General features: G+C 40.6%; 1 protein-coding gene across 6 annotated transcripts in view; it reads left to right on the top strand.

The window, feature by feature from the left end:
* The window catches only part of SLC9A6 (solute carrier family 9 member A6), a 59,663-nt gene extending 35,123 nt beyond the window's left edge, over window positions 1-24,540 (top strand). For 4 of the 6 annotated variants that reach the window (XM_051827581.2, XM_070066928.1, XM_051827579.2 and 1 more), the window contains 6 exons: window positions 327-480; window positions 5,587-5,676; window positions 7,501-7,531; window positions 10,148-10,227; window positions 18,106-18,211; window positions 21,862-24,540. In XM_051827581.2, coding sequence (XP_051683541.1) covers window positions 327-480; window positions 5,587-5,676; window positions 7,501-7,531; window positions 10,148-10,227; window positions 18,106-18,211; window positions 21,862-22,134 — 734 coding nt within the window. In that variant the 3' untranslated portion in view covers window positions 22,135-24,540. The remainder of the gene's footprint in view (window positions 1-326; window positions 481-5,586; window positions 5,677-7,500; window positions 7,532-10,147; window positions 10,228-18,105; window positions 18,212-21,861) is intronic. The other 2 variants (XM_070066929.1, XM_051827580.2) reach the window with 1 other exon arrangement.
* Window positions 24,541-26,292: the final 1,752 nt, after the last annotated feature.

Here is a 26,292-nt window from a genome sequence, read left to right on the forward strand (position 1 = left end):
ATGTTAATTTAAAAATAAAATTTAAAGATTTGTTAAAATGATGCCACTATCATATATTAAATCCTTTGTATATGCATTCAAGCATGTTAATACAAGAGGTCTTCAAAAAGTTCATAAAAGATTCATATTATGAAAAAACTATGTGTGGATTTTAAAGATAAGATGATATAGTTCCATTTCCATAAAGTTTTTGAAGTACTCTGTTATTTATTATGTATTTGTTCTCATGCTTCTAAGATTTTAGAATGTAATTTATTACTCTGAATTTATAAAGCCTGCATTGGTAATGAGTTACTAGAAAAAAAACTTCTTCCATTCCATTGTAGGCCTCCGTGGGGCAATGGCATTTGCTCTGGCCATTCGTGATACTGCCACTTATGCTCGCCAAATGATGTTCAGCACCACACTTCTGATAGTGTTTTTTACTGTGTGGGTATTTGGTGGCGGCACTACTGCAATGCTGTCGTGCTTGCATATCAGGTAAGTGGTAACTGAGGACCTCACTGTAGTATTAACTTTGCATTTGGTTTATTTTTCTTTTAGTCATGAGGAGCTTTTTCAGCTTTGGCTTTCTGAAGCTTTGGAATCTGCAAATTATTTTTTCTTTTAAAAAGTGTGTGACATGTAGTTCAAAAAATGAAAAATTCAAAAGAAAAATAAAAACCGTTGTTAACAGTTTGAGGGGTATCTTTCCAGACCACTTGCTATGCATTGTATTATTTTTCACAAAAATGGGCAGCACTAAAGGTTCTGTTGTGGACTGATTTTTAAATGTGATATATGATGGACATTTTCATTAGTAAATATTTTTACATCTTTTTCTTGATTTAGTTAAACAGATCCCTGTTGTTGAACTTTCATATTGTTTCTAGGATTTTGCTATTACCAGTATCATCTGAGGACTTTGCTGCTGCCGCTACCATTAGCAATGTGAACATTCTTAAATGTACATACTACTGTGTCCTTGTTTGATTGTTTCCCTAAGGAGCATTCCTAGAAGTGCAATTACTTGGTCTGAAGGATATATCTATATTTAAGGCTTTTGATCCATATCATCAGGTTGGATGAAAATTTTTTTCCTCTATCTATAGCATATAAGGCAATCCAATTTTCTCCAACCTTAATCAACATTAGATGCTATCACATTCTTTCTCATTTTTATGATCAGCACTGTTTCTAACCTAAAAATACAAGGCCATGATCCTGAGGTCTTAGTCTTAGATGTGTACTAGTTAATGTATTCAATTTGAAAGCTCTGTTGTATCTCAAGAGTTCTGCATTTGTTTCCATGGATACAGCAGCCGATGTTGCTAAAGCCTTTGTAGCTTTTAGTTCTGTGTTTGGCTGAAACTTTGTAGATGTGAAAAGCTACCCAGCTTCCAGAATACATCAGGTTCATTAGAGAAAACAGATTACACATTTTGTAGAATCTGTCCTCCATTTTTTCCCATTCTATTATGCCTTTCTTTTAATGTTCTAAAGCCCAGCTAGCTCCAAATCATACTTTGGATGTTGTTGTTACTATCTTTCTCTTTCTTTACTAATGAAATCCCTTTCTTATAACTTATGTGCTGTTGTTGTATAATAGAAAAACCTGATCAAAAATTATGTTCTGATAACCCTAATATTACTTCAAGAAGGACCTGGCATTTGTTGAACACCTATTATGTGCTGGGCATTGTGCTAAGTGCTTTTTACTTATTTATCTAATCACAGTAAACTCCATTTTGCAAGTGAAAAAATAGACTTAGAAAGATTCTTAGTTGTTCAAGTTATATAAATAATTACTTGGTGGACAAAGGGACCTCCACTTTTCACTGGATTTCTTCTACACTGAGTTGCATCAAGAAATAAGTGTGGTCAGTTTTAGAAGGACTGAGCCCTTTTCTTTTCCCAACAGTCTAGAAATGAAGATTCTTCCTTACTTTACTAAGGAGAACAAAATTAAAGATAATTAAGGAAAAGTAATAGTCTTCAATGGAGTCTTCTGTGTTTAAGTAGAAGCATTTCTCTTCCCAAACTGCCCTCCACAAATACCAAACAAAATACCCATATTCACCCTGACCCTCCTCCAAAAGAACAACACAAGATAAGGCTCTAATTACTCACATACATAATCTGTATCAGAAGCTTTGAAAGCTCTTTGGCCTGTCTTGCCTGTCCTATAACATTGTTGGCGCTTAATTATATACATTGCTTTACAGTCTTAGATAACTTCTTGAGTTTTAGTGTTTTATTGGAGTTCAGGGGCCCTTTGCAAACAGAGGCTGTGTTTTAAGATTCCCTTCTCTCCCCTAAAGTTTGTCTAGTACAATTTTGAGGATTATGATAAGGCCTGAAGGCTTATGATTCATGTAGACAGATTTTGCTTTGAGTTCTTACTCCTTCACTTGCTGTGACCTTTAACCTTTTAAAGCCTCAGTTTCCCCATCTGTAATATGTGTTTCTTAGCACCTACTTCCTATAGTTGTTGTAAGGATTCAGTGAACTAATGTCTGTAAAGTACAGCATCTCGACTGTACTTTGTATTTGTTCATTTGACAACAATTTATACCAGCCATGTACTGGATACTGTTCTAGGTTCCAACTCAGATTAGGATAGTTGTTTTCCCCACAGGGGACATTGGTAGTTGTCTGGAGACATTTTTCATTGTCATAACTGGGAGCAGGGCCTGCTACTGGTATCTAGTGGTTAGAGGCCCAGGCCATGGATGCTATTAAACATTCTGTAGTACACAGGACATTCCCCACCTGCCCATAAAGAATTATCGGGCCCAAATGTCAGTAATGCTAAGGTTAAGAAACTGAGCTCTAGAAAAAGGCAGTGGTAGTAGTAAGAGAAAAGGTTCCTGTTCTCCTAGACTGTACTTTAGTGGAAAATGACAGTAAGCCAGTAAACAAATGAAAGAACATGACAGCTTTTGATAAAATGAATAGATAATATTGATTGCTGTGATGGCAGTCAGATAAGGAACTTTAATAGTGACTGGCAATAGTGGTGTATTTTACATGAGGAGGCAAGGAAAGTGTCTCTGAGAGGTTACATTTGAGCTCAGTCTGTGCAAGTGACACAGTATTGCCAGGTAAACGATGAGAAAGAACAGTATTCCAGGCATAGGGAAAGTAAGTGCAGAGGCCCTAAGGCAAGAACAAACTTGGCCCCTTTAATACACATAGTTCACATGGCTGGAGTAATACAGTGATTGAAAGATAGGTAGAAAATGAGGTGGGGAAGACCACAGGGTCTACAAACTTTTCCTGTAAAGGGATTGATAGTGAATCTTTCAGGCATTGCAGGCCATAGACTCTCTGTCTTAACTACTCAGCTCTAGTATGAAAGCAACCATAGGCAGTACATAAACCAGCTAATGTGACTGTGTCCCAACAAAACCCTATTTTACCAAAACAGGAGGGGTACCAAATGTGCTCATGGGGTATCGTTTGTGGAACCCTTACCATAGGGTTCAGAAAGGTATGATAAGGAGTTTGGATTTGAAAATATAATTGGAAATCTTGGAAGATTTTAAAACAAGGGAGTGACAAGATTAAATTACAGTGTGAGAGGATCATTCTCATTGTTGTGTGGCCAGTGGCTCCTCAGTGGATTAGAACCAGCCACCTGTTCCTGCATCCTTTTTTTTCTTTAAGATTTATTTATTTATTTGAAAGTCAGAGTTACACAGAGAAGAGACAGAGAGAGCAAGAGGTCTTCCATCTGCTGGTTCACTCCCCAGTTGGCCCCAGTGGCCAGAGCTGTGCTGATCTGAAGCCAGGAGCTTCTGTCTCCACGTGGGTACAGGGGCCCAAGGACTTGGGCCATCTTCTACTGCATTCCCAGGCCATAGCAGAGAGCTGGATTGGAAGTGGAGCAGCCAGGACCCGAACTGGTGCCCATATGGGTTGCTGGCAGTGCAGGCAATGGCTTTACCCGCTACACCACAGCTCCGGCTCTCCTGCATCCTCTCACATAATTTGTGACAGTCACATTTGGCTTCCTGTCATTTAGCATGTAGTCTTTGCATTTATCTGTCTTCAAGCCTTTGTTCCTATTTTCCCGTGGCCTAGAAGATGCCATGGCTAAGTGCTGCCTCCTCTTCCTCCCCCTCCTCCTTTTTTTTTAAACATTGATTTACTTTGATTTTATTTGAAAGGCAGAAAGAGAGGGGGAGACAGACAGAGACAGATAGAGATCTTCTACCTACTGGTTCACTCCAAATGCCCACAGTAGCTTGATCTGGGCTAGACCAAAGTGAGGATCCTGGAATTCAATCCAAATCTCCCATGTGGGTGACAGAGACCCAACTGCTCTGACACATCACCTGCTGCCTCTGGGGGCTCACATTAGAAGGAAGCTAGAATTAGAAGCAGAGCCAGGATTCTAACCAGTGCACTCTTAGGGATGCAGATGTACCAAGCAACATCTTAACCACTGTGTTGCCCAATTATTTTCTTTCAGAACCGCTTTACTGTTTATGTGACATTGGGTCTATTATAGCACTGATCTCATTCAGCCTTGTAATAATAGTGTTTTAAGAGCTTCTACTTAGAGTTCATTAATAATGTATCAGACATCCTTAAAATTTTTTAAAAGATTATTTATTTGAAAGGTGGAGTTACAGAGAGGCAGAGGCAGAGGCAGAGAGAGAGGAGAGGTCTTCCATCTACTGGTTCACTCCCCAGATGACTGCAACAACTGGAGCTGGGCTGACCTGAAGCCAGGAACCAGGAGCTTCTTCTAGGTCCCCCATGTGGGAGCAGGGGCTCAAGGACTTGGGCCATCTTCTGCTTTCCCAGGCCATAGCAGAGAGCTGGATTGGAAGTGGAACAGCCGGGACTGGAACCAGCACCCATGTGGGATGCTGACATTGAAGGTGGCAGCTTTACCTGCTACACCACAACGCCGGCCCCCTACAATATTTTAATACCTTTTCTCATTTAGTCCTTGTAGCAACTCTGGTGGATATTAGCCCCGTTTTCTAGGTGATGGGATTGCAATTCATAGGGCTGCATAACTTGGCTGAGTTCTCACAGCCAAAGCCAGTTGAGTCCAGATTTGAACACAGTACTCTCTGATAGCGAGTCCTTAGGGATTATGCTGTAGTTCTGTCCGTTTCCCTCACTGGTCTCTGAGCTCCTGGAGTACAGGGGCCATGTTTAATTCATGTCTATGCCCTGTGCCTAGTACAGTGCCTGGCAAATAATAAGTGCTCTATAAATGTTATTCAATTGCACTGGCTTCTGATAATGTTCCATCTAAGTATTACAAGTGTGCTTTCTGCAAGACCACTAGATGTCACTTGAGATGCATAGATGATGTTAGCATTTGATGTGACTAAGAAGATATTAAACAGCTTCTTGGCCATTTTAACAAAGAAAAAAATGAGCCTTTCTTTGGATTATGAATCTGGTCATGGCCTTCTGTTTCCAAATACCTGACTGTGATTCCCTTGTCTTCCAGTTTTCCCCCTGTGGTGTTAATTGTATTCTGGGATGCTACTGGTACAGCTTCTCATGCTGCTGTTTTTTCTGTGTTGTCTGCAGTACTTAACTTAATAGATAAACTTTTGAGCACCTATTGTGTGTCAGGTACTGTGCTAGACTCTGGGGATACAGAGATGAATTGAGACATGGCCTTTACCCTCAAGGAGCTCACAGTCTTTTTGGGGAGACTGACAGGTAAATAACTCTACTATACTAAGCATTTTAAGAAAGAACTCTAGGAAGTGCTGTGAAAGCACAGAGGACAAAATGATTCTGCTTGGTGGGACATAGAAATATTGGAACTTGAAAAACAAGTAGGACAGAAAATTGAAGGCAAGCTCATGTCAGCTGAGGGAATAGCAGCCCAAAGGCATGGAAGCTCAGGGGAGGACAGGTCTGAGGAGAGGGGTGGATGAATATGACTAGTATAAGGAATGTAGAGAGAATTTGGGGAAGTGAGTGTACCAAGGTGTGTTGCAGTGAGGAGGCTCTCGTTTTATACAGAGTCTTGAGTGCCACATAAAGACCTACAGATTTGGCCCTGTGGGATGTAAGCCACCCTCAGAGTGTTGTCAAAGGAGGAACCCAGTGAGTTCTGTGCTTTAGAAGCTAGCTCTTTGGAAGCCGGGCAGCTAGGAGAACCTTATGCAGCTGACTTTGTGAGTCAGAATGAGTCCCTGCCCTGGAGTGCCTGGGATGGCCAGGAGAGAAAACACCTGAGAAACAGAGGAAGAAAGAACAGTTGATAATTCCTGTGTTTAAGGGCTACAAAGGTGTCTAAGAGAACTTTTAATTATCTTTTTAAACATTTATTTTGTTTATTTGAAAGAGTGACAGAGAGAGGAAAGACAAAGAGTTCTTCCATTCACTGTTTCACTCCCCAAATGGCCACAGTGGCTAGGACTGGGAACTCTCAGTTCCAGGCTGATGCCAGGAGCCAGGAACTCCATCTGGGTCTCCCATATATGGATGATAGGCGCCCAACGTAGGGCCATCTTCTGCTGCTTTCCCAGGCGCATCAGCAGAGAGCTGGATTGGAAGCAGTGCAGCTGGGACTGGAACCAGCACTCTGATAGGGATGCTGACGCTGTATGTGGTGACTTAACCTGATGTGCCACACTACCCCCTCCCTTTTAAAAAGAGATTTGTTTGTTATTTGAAAGGCAGAACAACAGAGAAAGAGAGAGACAGAGAGAAAGAAATCTTCCATCTGCTTGTTCACTCCATTAATGGCCACAACAACTGGGGCTGGGCCAAGTCAAAGCCAGGAGCCTGGAACTCCATCCAGGTCTCTCATGTGAATGTCAGGGGCCCAAGTATTTGTGCCATCTTCTGCTGATTTCCCAGGCACATTTGCAGGGAGCTAGAGTGGAATCAGAGTTGCTGGGATTCAAACCAACACTGTAATATGGGATGCTGGCTTGTAGGTGGCAGCTTAACCTGCTTCACCACAATCACAGATCCAAAGAGAATTTCTTAATGAAGTTCTTTCCTGGGCTATGGAAAACATATTTTTAAATTATGAAGAACCAAGACTAATGTCTGTCTATTCAATGGGAAAATTGTAATTGGACCCTCTCTTCAGTCGTCATAACAGAATGTTGCCATGAGAGTGCCAAGGTCCGAAAACATGCAGCACCCTCCCAGAATTCCATTGTGGCAGCCTTGATTTTAGATCTACGTAGTCATTCTTATTCAGCAGTAGAGGCAGTGTTCTCCCTGAGTCTGCTTAAAGTAGACTTAAATTCAGGGAAGAAAATGTTGTTTTTCTGAAACCAGTAGTGAGATTTCAGCAAGAGGATCATTAGTATACTCTGCTTGCCTTAGAATCCAAGCTGTTGCTAAGGAAAGTAGCAGGAGCCAAAAATCTACATCGACAACAGCAGAGAAGCAAGAAGCTATTAACTGTTCTACATAGCTTCTGTGTTGGGAATGGTAGTTGCTGGCCAAGTATACTTTTGTAGATAGACCTTTTCATGGTTTCAAAATCTCATTTGCTCTTTGTGTTTTTTCCTTTAGGGTTGGTGTTGATTCAGACCAAGAACATTTGGTAAATATGCATTTGTGTTGTCCCTGGCATTTCTGTTGAATGTGTGGTCATTTGGAAAGAAAACATTCTACGGTAGACTTCACACTACTGTTTAGATCCTAAGCTGTTTGCCTCAGCTTTTAACTTACATCATTCCTGGCATTTGTCACTGCGCTATACAGACAGAACCAAATTTTAGGTGGCATGTGGATATCAAAGGTGATACCTTTCCTATCTGTGCACCATCCTGGCCTTTGCCCCAGAGGAGAGTAGTCTGTTAAGTGCTTCTGGGTTTTCAAGTGACTGCTCTGGCACGAGGAGCCTTTTTCCACTTTGGTGTGCGCATGAAGCCTTGTCTCTGATGTAAGCCTCACTCCAGCTGCTCTTCCTGTATAACTTTCAGTTTGGATGACCAGCAGCTGCCCTTGAGAACTGCCTAGGAGCTTGACCCAGTCTTCCCTGCTTGTACTAGGGGAACACACTTTCTTACTCTGTGCCTCAGTGTTGGCCACATTTCCTTGCTTCCTTCCTTCCACGTCTCTGTTTCTCAGTGAACCTGAGCCTGTTGGACTGACTGCAGTGTAACTGACTGCCTCTCTGAACTGACAACCCTTTTCTGGTATTTTCCATCCCCCTTTTTTACTGACTTCTGAGCCCCACTGAATACGTGACTGTACTAGATGTTAGATGAGAACTCACACAAAGTAGCTTTTTGAAAATGGAAAGTGTCTCAAAACACTTTCAAAACACAATTCTTTGTCTTAACTGAAGCTAGCCCCAGTATATGTGTCTTTAGGGTATGTTTCAAAAAAATGTTTATCGGGTTCATTTCCTAAGCGCTAATTTTGTCAGCTGTTGAGTGATGAGTAAATTTGTGTGTATGTGATATAGTAAGTACATGCCTCTTTTGTGGTCAGAACCTTAAAGTAGAATTTCATGGGCTTGAAAGCTTGCACAAACCAGGCTGGGTAAGTTCTCGTTATGCCATGCTGCAGGAATAGAGTCCCAGGGGAACTGGTTCCTCAGTGCCTCCACTCCTGTACCAAAACAAGAATCAAATCACCACAGAGGTCACAAGACAAATGCTTGACCACTGTCTGTATAAAACTACCACCTCTGTCACCTCTGTCACCACAGGGGAGAAATGGAGCGACAGAGAGAGCGCCAGGTATATGGGTACCAGTTGTAACATACAGAAAAACATCAATTTTTGCTTGCCTTAAAAACTGTTTAAATGTGTTGGTTATTCTGTTTACTCAATAATTTTGCATGTCCACTAGGAAGCACAGAGGAACATTATAGTAAGTATGGAATGGGGGGTATGGGTATCAGGTGTTCATGTGGTGAGGCCACTGTGAGAGCTATTGATAAATTGATTTTCCAGCAGTGGAGACACACAAACTACGCCTAACGATGTGAAAAAGTAATCGACAATTCAGGTGGTTTTGGGCTCTTGTAAGCCTATACAGTGTGCTCAGATGTTTTTATGTTGCCTGTGTGTGGATACATGTTGGGGGTAAAGAGTCTTTTATTTTGAGGACTAGGAGGGACATCTAAACTCTGTGCTATTTGTGGAGCTATTCATTGTTAGTGAATATTGGTGTTAGGAACAGCCTTGAGAAGTCTCTAAACCTTAGATTTTATACCTGAAGAAGTTTGGGTCCAGAGAGGGAAAAGGATGTATATAAACTAATGTTAATGAGCTGAAACTGGAACCAAAACACAGAACTGCATTACTGACTACATCCTATTACAAATAGGGACATAGATTTACTTTTGGAAGCTATTTTAAAAGATGCCTGCTTACTATGTTCATTTTCCCTCCTAACCAGTCAGCCTTACTAAATTTCCCTACTTGTTTTCATTTTGCTAGTGTTCTAAGAACATTGTAGCAACTTTGAAAAAACTGGCTACTTTTGATACTCATGACAACTCTCAAGGATGTTGATGTGATGTTTCTTATTTAAAGTGCCTGGAAGAATGAACTCTTTCAGATTTAGGAGGTGAATTACTACACACAGATTTTTAAAAATGACAGTACAGTCACAAATTATCAAGCCACCTGAGTAATAGAGGTATTCAGAATAATATTTCAGTTTCTTATTCCAAAGCTTAAAAATACATGCTATTACATTTCTTTTTTAAGATTGATTGATTTATTTAAAAGACAGAGTTACAGACACACACCCACACCCACAGAGAGAGGGAGGGAGGGAGGGAGAGAGAGAGAGAGAGAGAGAGAGATCTTCCATCCACTGGTTCACTCCCCAAATGGCCACAGCAGTTGGAGCTGGGCCGATCTGAAGCTAGGAGCCAGGAGCTTCTTCAGGGTCTCCTGTGTGGGTACAGGAGCTCAAGTACTTGGGTCATCCTCTGCTGCTTTCCCAGGAGCGCCAGCAGGGACCTGTACCAGAAGTGGAGCAGCTGGGATTCAAACCTGTGCCCATATGGGATGCAAGTGCTGCAGGTGGCGGCTTAACCCGCTACACCACAGAGCTGGCACCATGCTACTAGATTTCTAATATTATCCACATTGGAACGAATTCTTATTCTGTTTCTGATAGTTTTAAATAAATGTGGTTGTATCTTTGTGTATATACTGATTTATATACTGATTTATATATTACCTGTCTGCAGGGTGTTCCTGAAAATGAAAGGAGAACTACCAAAGCAGAGAGTGCTTGGCTTTTCCGGATATGGTACAACTTTGATCATAAGTATCCTTTTTTTTTAATTTTTTTGCCAGGCAGAGTTAGACAGTGAGAGAAAGAGTTATAGACAGTGAGAAAGAGACAGAGAGAAAGGTCTTCCTTCCGTTGGTTTACTCCCCTAATGGCTACTACGGCCGGCGCTGTGCTGATCCAAAGCCAGGAGCCAGGTACTTCCTCCCGGTCTCCCATGTGGTTGCAGAGACCCAAGCACTTGGGCCATCCTCCACTGCCCTCCCGGGCCACAGCAGAGAGCTGGACTGGAAGAGGAGCAACCGGGACTAGTACCCACTGCCCCAACTGGGACTAGAACCTGGGGTGCTGGTGCCGCAGGCGGAGGATTAGCCAAATGAGCTATGGCACCAGCTGATCATAAGATCATTGAGAAAAAAATTATAGTATGAACATGAGTAACTTCAGTTTAGTAGGCAACTGTTTTGACCATTGCTTTCTTGAAGAATACAAAACCTACCTTCAGTCTCCTGGTTCTCCAACAGTATAGTGGAAAAAGAAACCCATACAAATAAATGTCTGTGCAAAGCCAGAAGGCCAGTAGGGACTGGTTAGTACAAAAGCTGCCTATGTGGAGGGAATCCAGAACCTGCATGACATGCTTTCTTTGCTATATGGGTTTATTTATTGAGCAAATTTTAATATTTATTGGCCTTTGGTTAATGTACTGACGCCTGAAAAAGGTACTTGTTGGTTCTTCGTAGTGTACTTGATGGGGTGAAAGAGAAAAGACTCCAAAAGGGAAAAAACTTGAGAGTGAGATAAGAAAGCAGCAGTGTCAGATACTGCAATCTTCAAGAATATGCCTTTTACCCTCTGACATTCCAAAAACTGAAAGTCCCCCTCTTCATTCAGAATGCTATTGGTAGCTAATGTTTTTTTTTTTTTTGGTCACAAAATTTCCTTCTTGTCCTGTTGTGAGTCTTCCTCATAGCTATATATACTTTGAGTATTGTTATAGTCTATAACCTGCTTAAATAATGCCTTTTAAAAAGCATTTCAGCACAATTAAAATTAATTTCTTAAAAATTAAAATAGAAAACGGAGTTCTTTCAGGCTAAGATTTATGAGTAAATAAATCAAAATTTCATGTAGATTCCATTGAAGCAAATTTGAGAGTCATGTAAAGATTTTTTTTCCTTCCAACTTTATGATCAAAGCCTTGAATATTTAAGAAAAGTGCACTTGACACTTAGGATTAGAAACTACTAGTTACTGTATTCTGTTTACCAGATTTTTGCGTTCACTTTTTGCAAGTACTTCAAAATTAAATTACTATATGGAAACAAAAAGTACAGTCATATCTGTGGTATTAAAGCTCCCTTTGGGAGAGAGCACCTGTCTTTTAAAAATTGTTTAAAAATTATGTCATCATTTTTGGCTCCACTGTGAGCATTTGGATATAAGTTACTCCTTTGTCTCCTGGGACTTTTTCATCTCTAACAAAAACTTGCAGTATTTACATACATAAAATGTTTTGCATATTTTCTACACATTATACAAAGCAAATGAATAATCCTCATGTAGAGAAAGAATAGAATGATAGCTTATTTTTCTATATATTCTTATAGAAGTAAGCATCAAGATTTGTTTGGCTCAGTACAACCCTATTAAGTAGTACTCAACAAAAATCTGATCATTTTAATACCTAGTGACCAGATAGAACTAACTATTCATCATTCTAGGTGTTAATGCCTTTGTGTAGCCAGATTGTGATAATTAAAGTATAACTTTAATACAATAAAGTACATGAATCTTAAGTGTACAGTCTAATGAATATTGACCTATGTCTACACTGGGTACCTATCAGCCATATCAAAATATGTATAAACATTTCCAACACCCCAGAAGGTACCTTGTGATTCCTTGCAGTCAGTAATGCCTTCCCTGTCCCCCAGCATGGATTTGTTTTACCTGTTTTGGATCTTCATGAATATGGAATCATATATATTCATTTTAAAGAAGATTTAATTATTTATTTGAAAGGCAGAGTGACAGAGGGAGAGGCAGAGAGAGAGAGAGAGAGAGAGAGAGAAAGAAAGAAGTTCCATCTGTTGGTTTATTTCCCAAATGCCTGCAACAGCCAGAGCTGGACATGTCTGAAGCTAGGATCCTGGAACTCCATCTGGGTCTCTTATATGGATGGCAGGGATTCCAGGCACATTAGCAAGGAGTTGGATTGGAAGCAGAACAGTCAGGACTCAAACCAGCACTCCAGTGTAGTATGGGATGTGAATGCCCCAAGTGGTGACTTAACCTACTGTACAATGCCTGTCCCTTATGCACTCTTTTATGCTTCTCTCATTCAACATCTTTTGTGTAGTTTATCCATAATGTATGCATGCACACATTCACAAATACACACATGTGTCTTTTGGTGGACACAAGCACTCATGTCTCTTGAGTATGTACCAAGGAATGGAATTTAAGACAAGTGTATGTTTAGCTTTAATAGATATTGCCAAGCAGATTTCCAGGGTGATTGTAACCAGCTTCACTGTTTGCAGCCAATTTGGTGCATTCATTATCACCTGCACCAGCAAGTTAAAGGAGTTCTGGCTGTTCCATGTCTCCACCAAAAGTTGGTATTGGTTAGCCTTTTGAATTTAAGTTCAAGCGCCCTTTCATATGTCTTTTGACTTTTTGGATATCCAATTGTGAAGTGTCTCTGTTCAAGTCTGTTGTCCGTTATTAAACCGAGTTGTCTTTTTCTTTTTCTTATTGAGTTATGGTTATTTTTATACACATATCCCTGAATTAGGTTTTTTGTCAATTACATATATTATATCTTCCCTCAATCTGTATCTTGCCTTTTCATCTTAATCTTTACTTTTGAGGAATACAACTTCATTGTAATGAAGTCCATTTTGTTCATCTTTTCTTTTATTTAGTTTTTTCTGTGTCTTAAGAAATCTTGTATATCCCAAGGTTCAGAAGATATTTTCGTGTTTTTTCTTCTAGAAGTTTGATTATTTAGCTATCACATTTGATATTTTTGATCTGTTACAAATTAATTTTTATTTATATGAAATATGAGTCAGGATCTATATTTTAACATGGATATCCAATTCACCTAGTACCATTTATTGAAAATGCCATCCGTATGCCAACTGGATTGCAGTGGAGTGTTTGTTGTAAATCACTTGACTGAATAAGTGGGGGTCAATTTTTAGACTCTAGTTCTATTTTTATATCAGTACCACACTCTCTTTATTACTATACTGTGTTAAAAGTCTTGTTATCCAATAGTAGGGTAAATCTCTTAAGTTTGCTCTCCAATATTGTGTTGGCAACTTTAGTTTTTTACATTAATAAATTTTAGAAACAGCTTTTCAATTTATGTGTACACATGCACACAGACTACCAACAATTTTCTTGGTGTTGCATTAAATCCATACTGAATTTGGAGAGAAATGATATCTTAATATTGAGACTTTAAATCAATAAACATTTATTTAGATTTTTTTTAAAGATTTATTTATTTATTTGAAAATCAGAGTTACAGAGAGAGAGGAGAGGCAGAGAGAGAGAGAGAGAGAGGTCTTCCATCTGATGGTTCACTCCCCAGTTGGCTGCAGCAGCTGGAGCTGCGGTGATCTGAAGCCAGGAGCCAGAAGCTTCTTCCAGGTCTCCCACGTGGGTGCAGGGACCCAAGGACTTGGGCCATCTTCTACTGCTATCCCAGGCCATAGCAGGGAGCTGGATTGGAAGAGGAGCAGCCAGGACTAGAACCAGCGCCCACATGGGGTGCCGGCGCTTCAGGCCAGGGCGTTAACCCGCTGCACCACAGCACCGGCCCCTATTTAGATCTTTTATAATGTCTCTCATTAATGTCTTGTCCTTTTCACTCTACATGTACTGTACATGTTTCTTTAGATTTATCCATAAGTATTTGATTTTTTTAAAGATTTGCTTATTTATTTATTTCAAAGACAGAGTGACAGAGAGAGAGAGGAAGAGACAGAGAGCAAGATTTTTCATCCATTGGTTTACTCCCCAAATGCCCATAAATGCTGGGGCCGGGCCAGACCAAAGCCACAAGCCTGGAACTCCATCTGGGTCTCCAATGTGGGTGGCAGGAATCCAAGTACTTGGGCCTTCATTTGCTGCTTTCCCAGGCCACTAGCAAGAAGCTGGATCAGTAGTAGAATAGCTGGGACTCGAACCCACATTCTGATATGGAGTGCAGGTGTCCCAAGCAGCAGCATAACCCAGTGCACTACAATGCTTACCCCAGTATTTGATATTTTTGATGGTGTTGCAAATGACATTTAATTTTCTACTTGTTTATTGTTATTGTTTTTATTTATTTTTATTTATTTGAAAGGCAGATAGGGGCCAGTGCTGTGGCACAGTAGGTTAAACCTCCAGCTGTGGTGCTGGCATCCCATACAGGCTCCAGTGCAATTCCTGATTGCTCTACTTCTGATTTACCTCCCTGTTAATGGCCTGGGAAAGTAGTGGAAGAGGATCTAAGCGCTTGGGCCTCTGTGCCCATGTGGGAGACCTGCAAGAAGCTCCTGGCTGCTGGCTTTGGATCAGCCCAGCTCCAGCCATTGCAGCCATATGGCGAGTGAACCAGTGGATGGACGATCAATCAATCTCTCTCTCTCTCTTTCCCTCTCTGTAACTCTGCCTCTCAAATAAATAAATAAATCTTAAAAAGAAGAAGAAAGGCAAAGAGAAAGAGACAGGCACAGAGAGAGATCTTCCATCTACTGTTTCATTCCCCAGTGCCCACAACAACTTCAGCTGAGTCAGGCTGAAGCCAGCAGCCCAGAACTGAATCTGAGTCTCCTACATTGGTGACACGGATACAATTTCTTGCTGCCTGCTACCTGCCAGGGTATATATTATCAGGAAGCTGGCATCAGAAGCAGAGCCAGGACTTGAGCCCAGGCATTCTGATATGGAATGTAGGCGTCCCAAGTGGTGTCTTAACTACTACACCAAATATCCACCCCGTTTTGTTGTTAACATATAGATATGCAGTCAGTTTTTACAGTTTCAGCTTGTGTCCAATAATCTTACTAAGTTTGCTTGCTAGTTCTTTTTTTAAGGATTTATGTATTTTGTTTATTTATTTGAAAGCCAGAGTTCCAGAGGAAGAGACAGAGACAGAGATAGGGAGAGAGAGATCTTTATCACTGGTTCATTCCCCAAGTGGCCTCAACTGCAGAGCTGGGCCAGGCCAAAGATAGGAACCTGAAACTCTATCTGGGTCTCCCACATGTGTGGCAGAGGCCTAAGTACTTGGGCCATCTTCTGCTGTTTGCCTGGGTGTATTATCTGGGAGCTGGATTAGAAGTGGGGCAGCCTGGATTTGAACTGGTATTCATGTGGGATGCTGGTATTACAGGTGGCTTAACTCTGTGCCACAATGCTGACCCCCACTTGCTATTTCTAATAGTTTATAGATTCTTTCTAATTTTCTGTGTATATAATGAAGTGACGTATGGATAATGATGCTTTATTTTTTCCTTCTAATCTCTTATATTTCTTTTTCATTTCTTATTACACTGTCTGAACATCTCCAGTGTAACAGCTGAATGTGAGTCATGGTGCAGGACATTCTTCTTATTTGTAACCTCAGAGAAAATTTTCATTATTTCACCATTAAGTATGATGTTAAGCTTTAGGATTTTGGAGGTACCTGTAGTAAGTTAAGAATATTTCCTTTTATTTCTAGTATACTTTAGATTTTTATCATGAGCAGGCATAGAATATTATCAGATAATTTTATGCACCAATTGAGGTTTTATTTTTTTCTCCTTTAATCTGTTATGTCGATTTCACTGATTGTTTGTTAATCAAGTCTTGCATCGATAGAACAAATTTTACTTGGTCATGATGTGTTCTCCCTCGTGTCTGTCACTGGATTTAATTTGTTAATATTTTGTGTTTGATTTTTGCTTCTATTTTCATGAGAGATGTTAGCTTGCGATCTTTTTTTATAGTAATGTCTGTCAGATTTCTATAGCAAGGTTATGCTGGCCTTGTAAAGTGAGTAGGGAATTTTTCCCTCCTTTTCTGTTCTCTGAAGGAGTTTATATGACATTGATGTAATTTCTTTCTTAAGTGCTAGAAATATTTTCCCAATGAAGCATCTGGGCCTGGAGCTATATGTCTGGGAAGATTTTAAAATTTCTTTAATACATAGAGAACTATTGTTTCTTTTTTTCTTTTTATTATGATTTGGTAAGTTTTGCTTTTTGAGGAGTTTGTTTTTATACAAACACCTATTTAGTACCATAAGATCAGGACCTGGTCATTTCTGTACTTGATGCACTAGTAGAATTCATTATTCCAGTTTTTCAGTGGCTTTGAGTGGTCAGGTATTTTTTTTCCCAGAATCCTTTTATTTAAGGTACACAGACTTCATGCATTTCATAAATACAACTTTAGGCACATAGTGATTCTTCCTTCCCTACCCTCCCTCCCACCTGCACTCCCACCTTTCTTCCTCCTCCCTCTCCTATTCCCATTCTTATTTGTTACGAAGATCTATTTTAGATTAACTTTATACACATCAGCTTAACCCTACACTAAGTACAGCGTTCAGCAAATAGTATGGGGGAAAAAAACTGTTCCTCTGTAGTGGAGACAAGGGCTGTTCAAAATCATCGCATCTCAGAGTGTCAATTTCACTTCTATAGATAACCTTTTAGGCACCCTATTAATTAGAGTAGTCAGGTATTTTATGAAGTGTGTTTACATGGAGTGCCTTAATCTTTACTTAGAATTTATTACTATGGGAATGCATGAAATATTCTCTGACTTTCTCATTTTTAATTGCAAACAACCTTAGGTTCTCAGAAAGTGAAGAATATGGCATATGTGTCCTTCTTCCTTTCTCTCTCTCTTTTGGTGAGTCCCACTTTTCTCTCCTGATATCATGTTATCACATCTATTTTTATTTTTTGGAGAATAAGTAAATACTGAAATGAGGATCTATGGTAGAGAAACTGTTGATTCAGGCAGGTATTTTAAAGATTTATTATTTATTTGAAAGAGTGATGCAGAGGCAGAGAGAGAGAGAAGTCTTCCACCCACTGATTCACTCCCCAAATGGCCACAGTGGCCAGAGCTGGGCTGATCAGGAGCCAGGAGCTTCTTCCAGGTCTCCCACGCGGATGCAGGGGCCCAAAGACTTGGGCCATTTTCTACTGCTCTCCCAGGCCATAGCAAAAAGCTGGATCAGAAGTGTAGTAGCCGGGACTGGAAGCAGTCCCCTTATGGAATGCCAGCACTGCAGCTTTACCCACTGCGTCACAGCGCTGGCCCCCTCAGGCAGTTTTTTAAAATATCTTTTGAGAATTGACTTCCCTTTCCTCTTTGTAGCCTCATGGGAGAAGAATCAACCTGATACTGAGCTTTGATGCATAGCATTCAAGAGGCCACGTGAATCCACAATAAATGATTACAAACATTAATATTATTATATTCTACTAGACTATTCAACCTGGCTTCTGACCATTATCATTCTATTCATTCTGTCTTATCTCCCTCAGTGCTAGAGAATCCTAGATTGATATTGTGTTCTCTGTGATTTTAGTGAAATCAAAAAAGCAGTATGATATACTAGCGGAAAGGGCACAAAATTTGAAATCAAACCAATCTGGGTTGGTGGCTTCAGCCCCATTTACTTAATGGTGTGACCTTAGGAAGATCCTTCACCTCTCTGAGCCTCAGTTTCCATGTCTGTGAAATAGAGATGACAAGGAAATCCCCCTTTGATGTCACTGCCATGACGTGATGATGAAATGAGATCATCATATGGCATATGGGAAAGCCTCTTGCTAGCCTCTGAAGTGGTTGGTACGCTGTGACAGTGATTGTTAACCAAAGAATACAGCCCTTCCTTAATCAGTGCAGCTATCTGAAGCCTCTGCTGACCCACAGTGGGCCTCCTCTCACCACTACACTCCCTGCCTGCTGCGGACCCATCGCCAGATGCTTGACCAGCCCCCAGGCTTACGAAGTAAGTTGCTTTTATCCACAAACTAAATTCCTCAGTAAGTTGTATGTCTGTGTTCTATGGATGGGCTGTTTTATTTCAGTTTGCCTTTGAGGTACAAGATCCATGATAGGGAATTTAAGCATATTTTGTCTACCCAAGCAGTACACTGAACCCTATGTATAGGGCACAGCCTCTGAGACATGAGTTGATAACAGATACGGGAGAGTACCTCATTATAGAGGATTATAATAAGTCATTGTGCTCCCATGCTGTCTTTCATTTATTTGTAGTATGTGGCCTGACCCCAGTACAAAATGTACATGTTTTCATCTACAAATTAGGGTCACCAGAGTTGCTGTAAGAAGATTACAAAAGAATGTTTGACACCTTTGAAATGCAACAGATTATTATTTCATACCTCCTAACTTTTAGATATTAGGGAAGATTTATCTGCCTCTCTTCCACATTGCTAGGAGGCACAAGTGTACATAGAGAATCTAGATACCATATTTTTTCCTTAGCTACCAACATATGATTAGTAATTCAGTAAATGTTGCAGCTAAGGAAAAAAAATGACAGATATGCTAACAGCCTTTGCTTTTAGCTGTAAACATTTTAATTTTTAAAATTTTTTAAAAAAATCCCTTTGATTCTAAACTGACCCTTTAGAGATGCTCTAGATGTGCAGTAGGCTCCACTATTAACAAAGCCCACCAGTTCTGACTTCTTGGATACAACACTCAGAACCTTCAATAGACAGAAGCATTACAGACATGCACCTGCCACTTCTTACAACCTCCTTTGGGGGACATTAGAGCAGACTCTGCAGGCAATGCATGAGAACCAGTAGGCAGAGTAGGGGTGGCATCTGGGCCAGAGAAAAGTACCTGACAGCTTTGTATTATGTTGAATCAGTATACATTTCTGACAGACTGTGCTGGTGGGATGTGAATATCCCATGTTGCCTGGTCTCTCCCACCCATCTTGTCCAGGTTCCTCTCCCAAGCATTGTCTCCATGTCTCTTGTGCTCTGTTAGCTCAAGTGACTGTTCTCAGAGAGTTCAGCCAGCTCTGTTAGTTCTGGTACTGAAGCTTGGCTTATAGATTCAGGAGAGACTGCTTGCCATCACAAAAAGCGAAAAAAGGTGCACAACAATTTTGTGTCTGTGCAATACAGCACGACATGACACACTGCTCTTTAAGTTTGCTAGCACTGATCTAACGAAGTATACATTGACCATCCCTAATCTGAAAATCCAAAATCTGAATTCCAAAAAACTTTCTGAGCACCAGTGGGATGCCAGAAGTAGAAAATTCCACACCTGACCTCATATAATATGTTACAGTCAAAACACAAGCACACTAAAAATATTATATAAAATTACCTTCAGAGCATGAGTATATGAAACATAAATTAATTTCATTTTTAGCCTTGGATTCTATCTCATTATATATATATGCCAGTATTCTAAGATTTGAAGACAATTCAAAATCTGAAACACCTTTGATGCCAGCCTGTGCCATGAAGTGAATGCCTTAAACAGCAGAAGATTTTTTTCACAGTTCTTAAGCCTGGGAAGTTCAAGGTCAAGTTCAAGGTCAAGGTGTCAGCAAGATTGGGTCCTTCTAGGACTGTAAGGGAGAATCTGCTCCAGGATTCTACCCTCGCTTCTGGAATTTTCTGGCCATCTTGGGCATTCCTTGACTTCCTGATGCAGCACCCAAATCTCTGCCTTCATCTTCACATAGTATTCTCCCTGGATGTGTGCCTATCTTTGTGTCCAGATTTCCCCTTTCCAGAAGGACAATAGTCATGCTAGCTGAGGGCCCACCTGATTTCCAAACAAGGTCACATTCACATTTCCTGGGGGTTAGGACTTCAACATCTAATGGTGGTGGGGGGTAATCTAACTCAAAACAGACATTAAACTTAATTTTACATTATTTTTGTTAACTGTGTTAGTTATAAAACTAACATATTCATGGCCAAATATTCTAACAATATGGAATATACAAAGTGAAAAGTGAAAGTTGCCACCTTCTTACCTACATTCCCCAGAGGCAGTGTTTTTTGAAGGTTTACAGTGAATACTTGCTGATATATTTTATCTATACAAACTTACATGTATATATTATTCTAAGGATAGACACTTTTTATTATTATCAACAGTACTTAGAGTTACTCTCCTTTTACGTATGAATTTACCCAAGCATATTAAAATGTGTAGAATTGCTGGGTCAAAAGGCATGTGGATCTTAAAATTTTGTAGATAATACCCCAAATTTCAAACTCAATAAAGGCATTAGAAGGTACTGACAAGCCTCTGCTGCCCTGTGAAAGAGCCACACGAGCTGTGTTGTGAAAGACAAAAGTTGGGCTTATTGTTATAACCACATTAGATAGGAAGGGATTTTGGCTGGTTGGTGACTCTGGGTGCTTGACTCCATTTTTTTGTTTCTGAGTATTTAGGGAAATTTCTAGCAATAGCAAACTAGTACAGAAACATGTCAAGAAGAAAATGAAACTCATTATCTTTTGAATATCCTTCCAGGTTTTTCTGCATACCCATACGTGTTCTATCTACCAAAATAGAACTAAACATTCTTTTTTTAAAAGATTTATTTTTTATTTATTTGAAAGGCAGAGTTAGAGAGGAGGAGAAATAAATAGAGACAGATACAGAGAGACAGAGAGATAACTTCCATCCTCTGGTTCACTCCCCAATGGCCACAATGTTTGGGGCTTGGCCAGGCAGAAGCCAGGAGCCAGGAGTTTCTTCTGGGTCTTCCATGTGGGTACAGGGGCACAAGCACTTGGGTCATATTCTGCTGCTTTCCCAGGTGCCTTAGCAGGGAACTGGATCAGTAGTGGAGCAGCCAGATCTCATTCCAGTGCCCATATGGGATGCCAGTGTTGCAGATAGTGGCTGTACCTGCTATGCCACAATGCTGGGCCCAGAACTATATATTCTTGACTTTTTTTCCCTTTGTAGAACTTTATTAAGTATACCATGTTGGCCACATGGTTTTCTTTAGAACCAAAGCTTATGGAGCTAGAAGACATAATACAGTGAGGGGTCTGTATATTTTTCTATGCCCCAAATTCTGTTAGCTGGTTGGACCATGTAGCACTTACGTTTGTGTCATAACCACTTATGTCTTCATCTTCTCCTCCCAATCTCCCTCATAAGACTTAAGCCCCTTGAAGGCAAACCATGTAGAATAGTAAGCACTACTACAGGGAGAGGGCCAAGGCTGGGATGCCCCGAGAGCACATAGGAGGGACACTTGACCTAGACCTGGAAGCTCAAGGAAGACTTCTGGTAGAAAGTGATAAGCAGGTGCTAGTCATGTGAAGGGGGTAGAGAAGACAGCATGTAGAGCAGCCTGACGCCAAGGGAAAGCAGCAGAAATCTCGGCAGTTGTCACCACTTCAGTCTGCCCAGGACACAATGGGGCTTTTGGTGTGGGAGAGATTGTGGCAGAAGACAAAGTTGAAGGGGCCAGGTCTCACTGGGTCTTTTAAGCCAAGATAAGGACTTTGGATTTTATTCTGAGGGCAATTGGCTACTGCCGAAGGGTTTTAAATAGGAAATCTTCTAAAATTCTCCTGTTGGAAATTGTTTTTAAATTTGTTAACAATTCTCAAACCTTATTTCATTTATATTTAGAACCAGGAACAATTGAAAGATGACGATTCCGATCTCATTCTTAACGATGGCGATATCAGTTTGACATATGGGGATTCTACTGTGAACACTGAATCAGCAGCATCCAGTGCCCCTAGAAGATTCATGGGGAACAATTCTGAAGATGCCTTGGATCGAGAGCTTGCTTTTGGGGACCATGAACTGGTCATACGTGGGACACGCCTGGTTCTTCCTATGGATGACTCTGAACCCCCGTTAAATTTGTTAGATAATACAAGGCACGGCCCAGCCTAAGCTTATTAGTCCTCACTTAGTGATTTGTACAATTTGCACATGTGATTGTGAAGAAATTTGTACTACCTAAAAAGTCCCAGTGCATGTCTCTGAATGTGTCTGCTATATAAATGCTATTTATATGGCTTAGAACGAATATAAATATCCTGTACAAGGCAGATTGTGAACAGATCATTTTTTAGTTTTCCTGGCTGTACTGTGTAGGCTGGATCTGTTTTAGAAAGTTTCTTTCACAGTAATGTTGTGTGTTCTGTTATCTTTCTGTTCCAGTTAAATTACAAAACGTGACAGAGTTAACTCTTTGTTCCATTTACCTGACACTTAACCAGAGTACCAAGTTCCTGTGGTGTGAATTAATTTTCTGTGTGTGCAGTGGAGGAGGGAGAGGGAAGAGGGAGTGTTAGTTCCTAGGATACCAGGGACAGGAGAGGCTCCTTATTGGGAAACTTTTGTTGACTGTACTGCCTTTGTTGTGACCTTTTCCTTTCCCTTTCTCTGGTGCAAGGAGCTGATAGCATTATGATCTTGCCCCATTCGGGTTAGGGAAGGGAGTGTGGAAGCCCTCTCCTGCCTTGCTGTGAAAGAACAGATTTGCTGACTACAGTACACTGCTGTGCAGAAAGGAGGCTGCAGATGACTTCGAAGACCCTTATTTCTTTTCTTGCAGATGAAGAACATGGGAGTCAGCCAGCTGGCTTAGCCAAAGTACAGGCATATAGAGTTCAGGGCACTTGGCTGAGACTTGGAGGGACTGGGGCAGGCAGAGGGCAACGGGAATAAAGAGAATGGTGGTTTTAGAGATCTCTCTTCCCAAATGTGTAAATACTCTATACCAGATAAGTTTAAATAAGAAAGTTAATTGCTGCTTAATTTTTGATTATATACTTTATCTGTATAGCAAGCTTTGTTGTCAGAAGTTTTTATATCAGTTCAAATCGCTGCTCTTTAGCAGCCAAACAGGAGCAAAAATGTAAAATTTTTGAACTTACTGTGTCTAATTGTCATTTGTTAGTCTGTAGTTGATGTTAAAACTTAATTTATGAATCCATGATCGATCCACACTATGCCAAAGTCAGCCGTAAGGGGAATGTTAGCACTCTGGAGCATTGATTGTAAGGTGGCTCCTTTGTGTGTGACAGTGTAGTTGTCTTCCTCTTCATGTTATTTTTCATGTCAAATATCTAAGCTGCCATGTCTTTGTTTTCCTGACAGTTTTCAAGGAAGAGCACAGAAGCATTTCCTATTTCATATTCAGGGTGTGAGAGTAGATTCTAATTTGTAATGCTGAAAAGACTTGAAGGTGCAGTGAGAGCTTGGAAGGGGAATACTTTTTTTTTGATGCTGATTCTGACCTGTTAATGATTCAGAAGAAAGAAACTTTTGTGGATGTACCTCCTCAGGTCTGTGAAGCATTGCCTTAAATGTTATCCAGTCAGAAAATTGATTTATTTACATGATGTCCAAATTTTCCACAGAGAAATAATCTTTGCTAACAAAACGTGTCCCTATTCCCAAAGGTATCTGTGCTGTTGCAAGCACTCCTCGAGATTTTAAGGGAATTCTGTTGTACCCTTTAGTGGCAGCCTTGACTGTTGGCATAGCCATTTGTTATGTAGTGGTAGCGACTTTCCTGCCATGCAGGAATCCCTCCTGTGAAGTGTATGTTTTATATGATGTGTGCCTCTTCATGCAGTAAATAATTTCTTGTTAATATATATGCTTGAGGAACTTTGAATGTCAGTGTCATTTACCCATTATACTATCCAAGTTGTAAAAGGTTACATAATAATTTAACAACTACTTTTTTTTTGTTCTGTCAGGTTACTGAGCTCACTTTATGAAAATGGCTGTAAATACTTAGCATGACAAATTCAGTAACTCGTCTGTTTGAGCATGCGTAAGATTTTTCATTAGGGAAACTGATAAAGCTTGAGTCAACTAAACCTGCCTTTGTACTTTATCAAAGGGGAAGCAAGCCTGCTGTGCTTCCATCAGCATCTGGAAGATATTTCCTCTCCTCTAATCTATGTACACACATCTCCAAGCAAAGAAGAGAAAACCATCTCTGCTCAGACACATGCTGGGTTTAGACACCGGAATGGACCTTGATGAAGTACAGTCTGAGTTGCCATCATGCACAAGTAGAACTGCTCTTGGACCTGTTTTTCCGTTGTTTGTGGCACCTAAATGTTTGGATGACTTGAACGTTGCATACTTTAAAGTTATTTTTTAAGGTTTCTTGGCATTAATCCTGGTTGTCCGTGTTTGGCAGTGTGCTGTTAAAATAATAGACTTCTAATCTTTACGTATTTTTTTTTTGTTTTCCCTTGGAGTACTTGGACAGATGTTATAGTGGTTTCCTTTAGGAAAAATCTGTCATTAAAAAAATTATAGCCTTGCAAATAACCACTCACTGTATTTGAGTCACGGTTTAATGTGATGTAAAGAGTGCTGACTTCATTTATTTTTTTACCTATAGACCTACTGGAAAAGGAGGAAGACTGAAAAAACAAACAGAAACCTTACAGAACTTAACTTATGGGGTGGCAAATTTTTGGTGCTTATGTATAAGGGTGGATGTATTTGTTTATGGTCATGACTGGACCACTTAAGAAATATGACTCAAAGCCCTCAAATTCCATTGCATTGATTTGTAGCCTGTTAGTTCAGTAATGGAGAGTGTCATGAAAATGCTTGTTCCATTATATGTTGAGAGTAAATTCTGTATCCAGTTGGGTAGAAGGGTGGATCCAAGTTTGGCTGACAGCATGATCATACACATAGCCCTTCCTCCTAGTTAAAGAAACATCTTTCTTTGTACCTGAGGATTTTTATGGGATAGAGTGTGCTGACAGCAACATGGTCTGGTCTGGCAATGGCAAGGTACTGTTGTGTTGCTGTCAACTCCAGCTTCCTTATGCATGGCCCCCGAGGGACACGAGTGGGGACCTACATGCAACAGATTATTTGCTTCAGCCAATCTGTATTTACAAATTCACCACAGTGGATTTGACAAAGTGCATTTGTTAACCTGACCCAGTGTAGGAGCCTAAGGCCATGACAGGACTGATGTTTTGACGTAATCAGGGAGTCCTTCACAGGACGTACACCCTACATGATGTAGGATGAGGCTTTGTTGAGCTCTTCTTAGGTATAGGCAGTGTGTACACAAGATATTTTTGGATCTACAGTGTAATTTTAATCATGCTGTGTGGGTACATTCTGTTATTAACCCCTTTTGACAAATGAGGAAACTGAGCTACAGAGAAATGGCAAGTAACTGACAGAGCCAGGACTCAAATCCAGTCTGACTCCAAAGGCAAGATTCTTAACCACTACTCTACTGGCTGTGTCTAATCCACCTTGAGTATAACCAGAAAGATTGATGGAGTTGTAGACTTTTTTTTAAAAAAATATTTATTTATTTGAAAGGCAGATTTACAGAGAGGAGAGGCAGAGGGAGCGAGCGAGCGAGTTTCCATCCTACAATGGCTGGAGCTGGGCCGATCCAAAGCCAGGAACAAGGAGCTTCCTCTGGATCTCCCATGCAGGCACAGGGGCCCAAAGACTTGGGCCTGCTTTCCCAGACCATAGCAGAGAGCTGGATCAGAAGTTGGGCAGCTGGGACTTGAACCGGCAGCCATATGGGATGCTGGGACTGCAGGCGTGACTTTTACCTGCTTTGCCACAGCGCTGGCCCCCAGTTGTAGACTTTTAACCAGCAGGCACCACCTGCCATTAGGCCAGGGTAGTGCATGAAATCTCAGCTGTCTCACCATTTACTACATTGTTGGCAGCTGCTGGGCATGAATTCCACTGATTGGGAAGGTTGTTGCATTGTTAGCAAAGGGCCATCCTGTGTCTCATCAAACCCGTGGGTAATGCAGCCTAGCTAGTAGCATTCCTTCATACTTAGCCTCCTGATATTTTCACCAAAGCATCTGTGTTTCATAGCAGAGTTTCTGGTCCTGAACACAATGGCTTCACGTCCACACAGTTTTGTGTAGTAGAAGAAGGTCAGGCTTTGAAGTTAGGCAGGCTGTGCTACTGGCTTAGTGCGCAGTGTTGACCACTTACTCAACCGTTCTGACCCTCCCATTTTCTTAGCTGTAAAGTTCATTCAAGAGAGATCTGAGCACCATGTTTGTGGCCACATGA

This window comes from Oryctolagus cuniculus, chromosome X, assembly GCF_964237555.1.
Source record: "Oryctolagus cuniculus chromosome X, mOryCun1.1, whole genome shotgun sequence".
NCBI classification, from domain to species: domain Eukaryota; kingdom Metazoa; phylum Chordata; class Mammalia; order Lagomorpha; family Leporidae; genus Oryctolagus; species Oryctolagus cuniculus.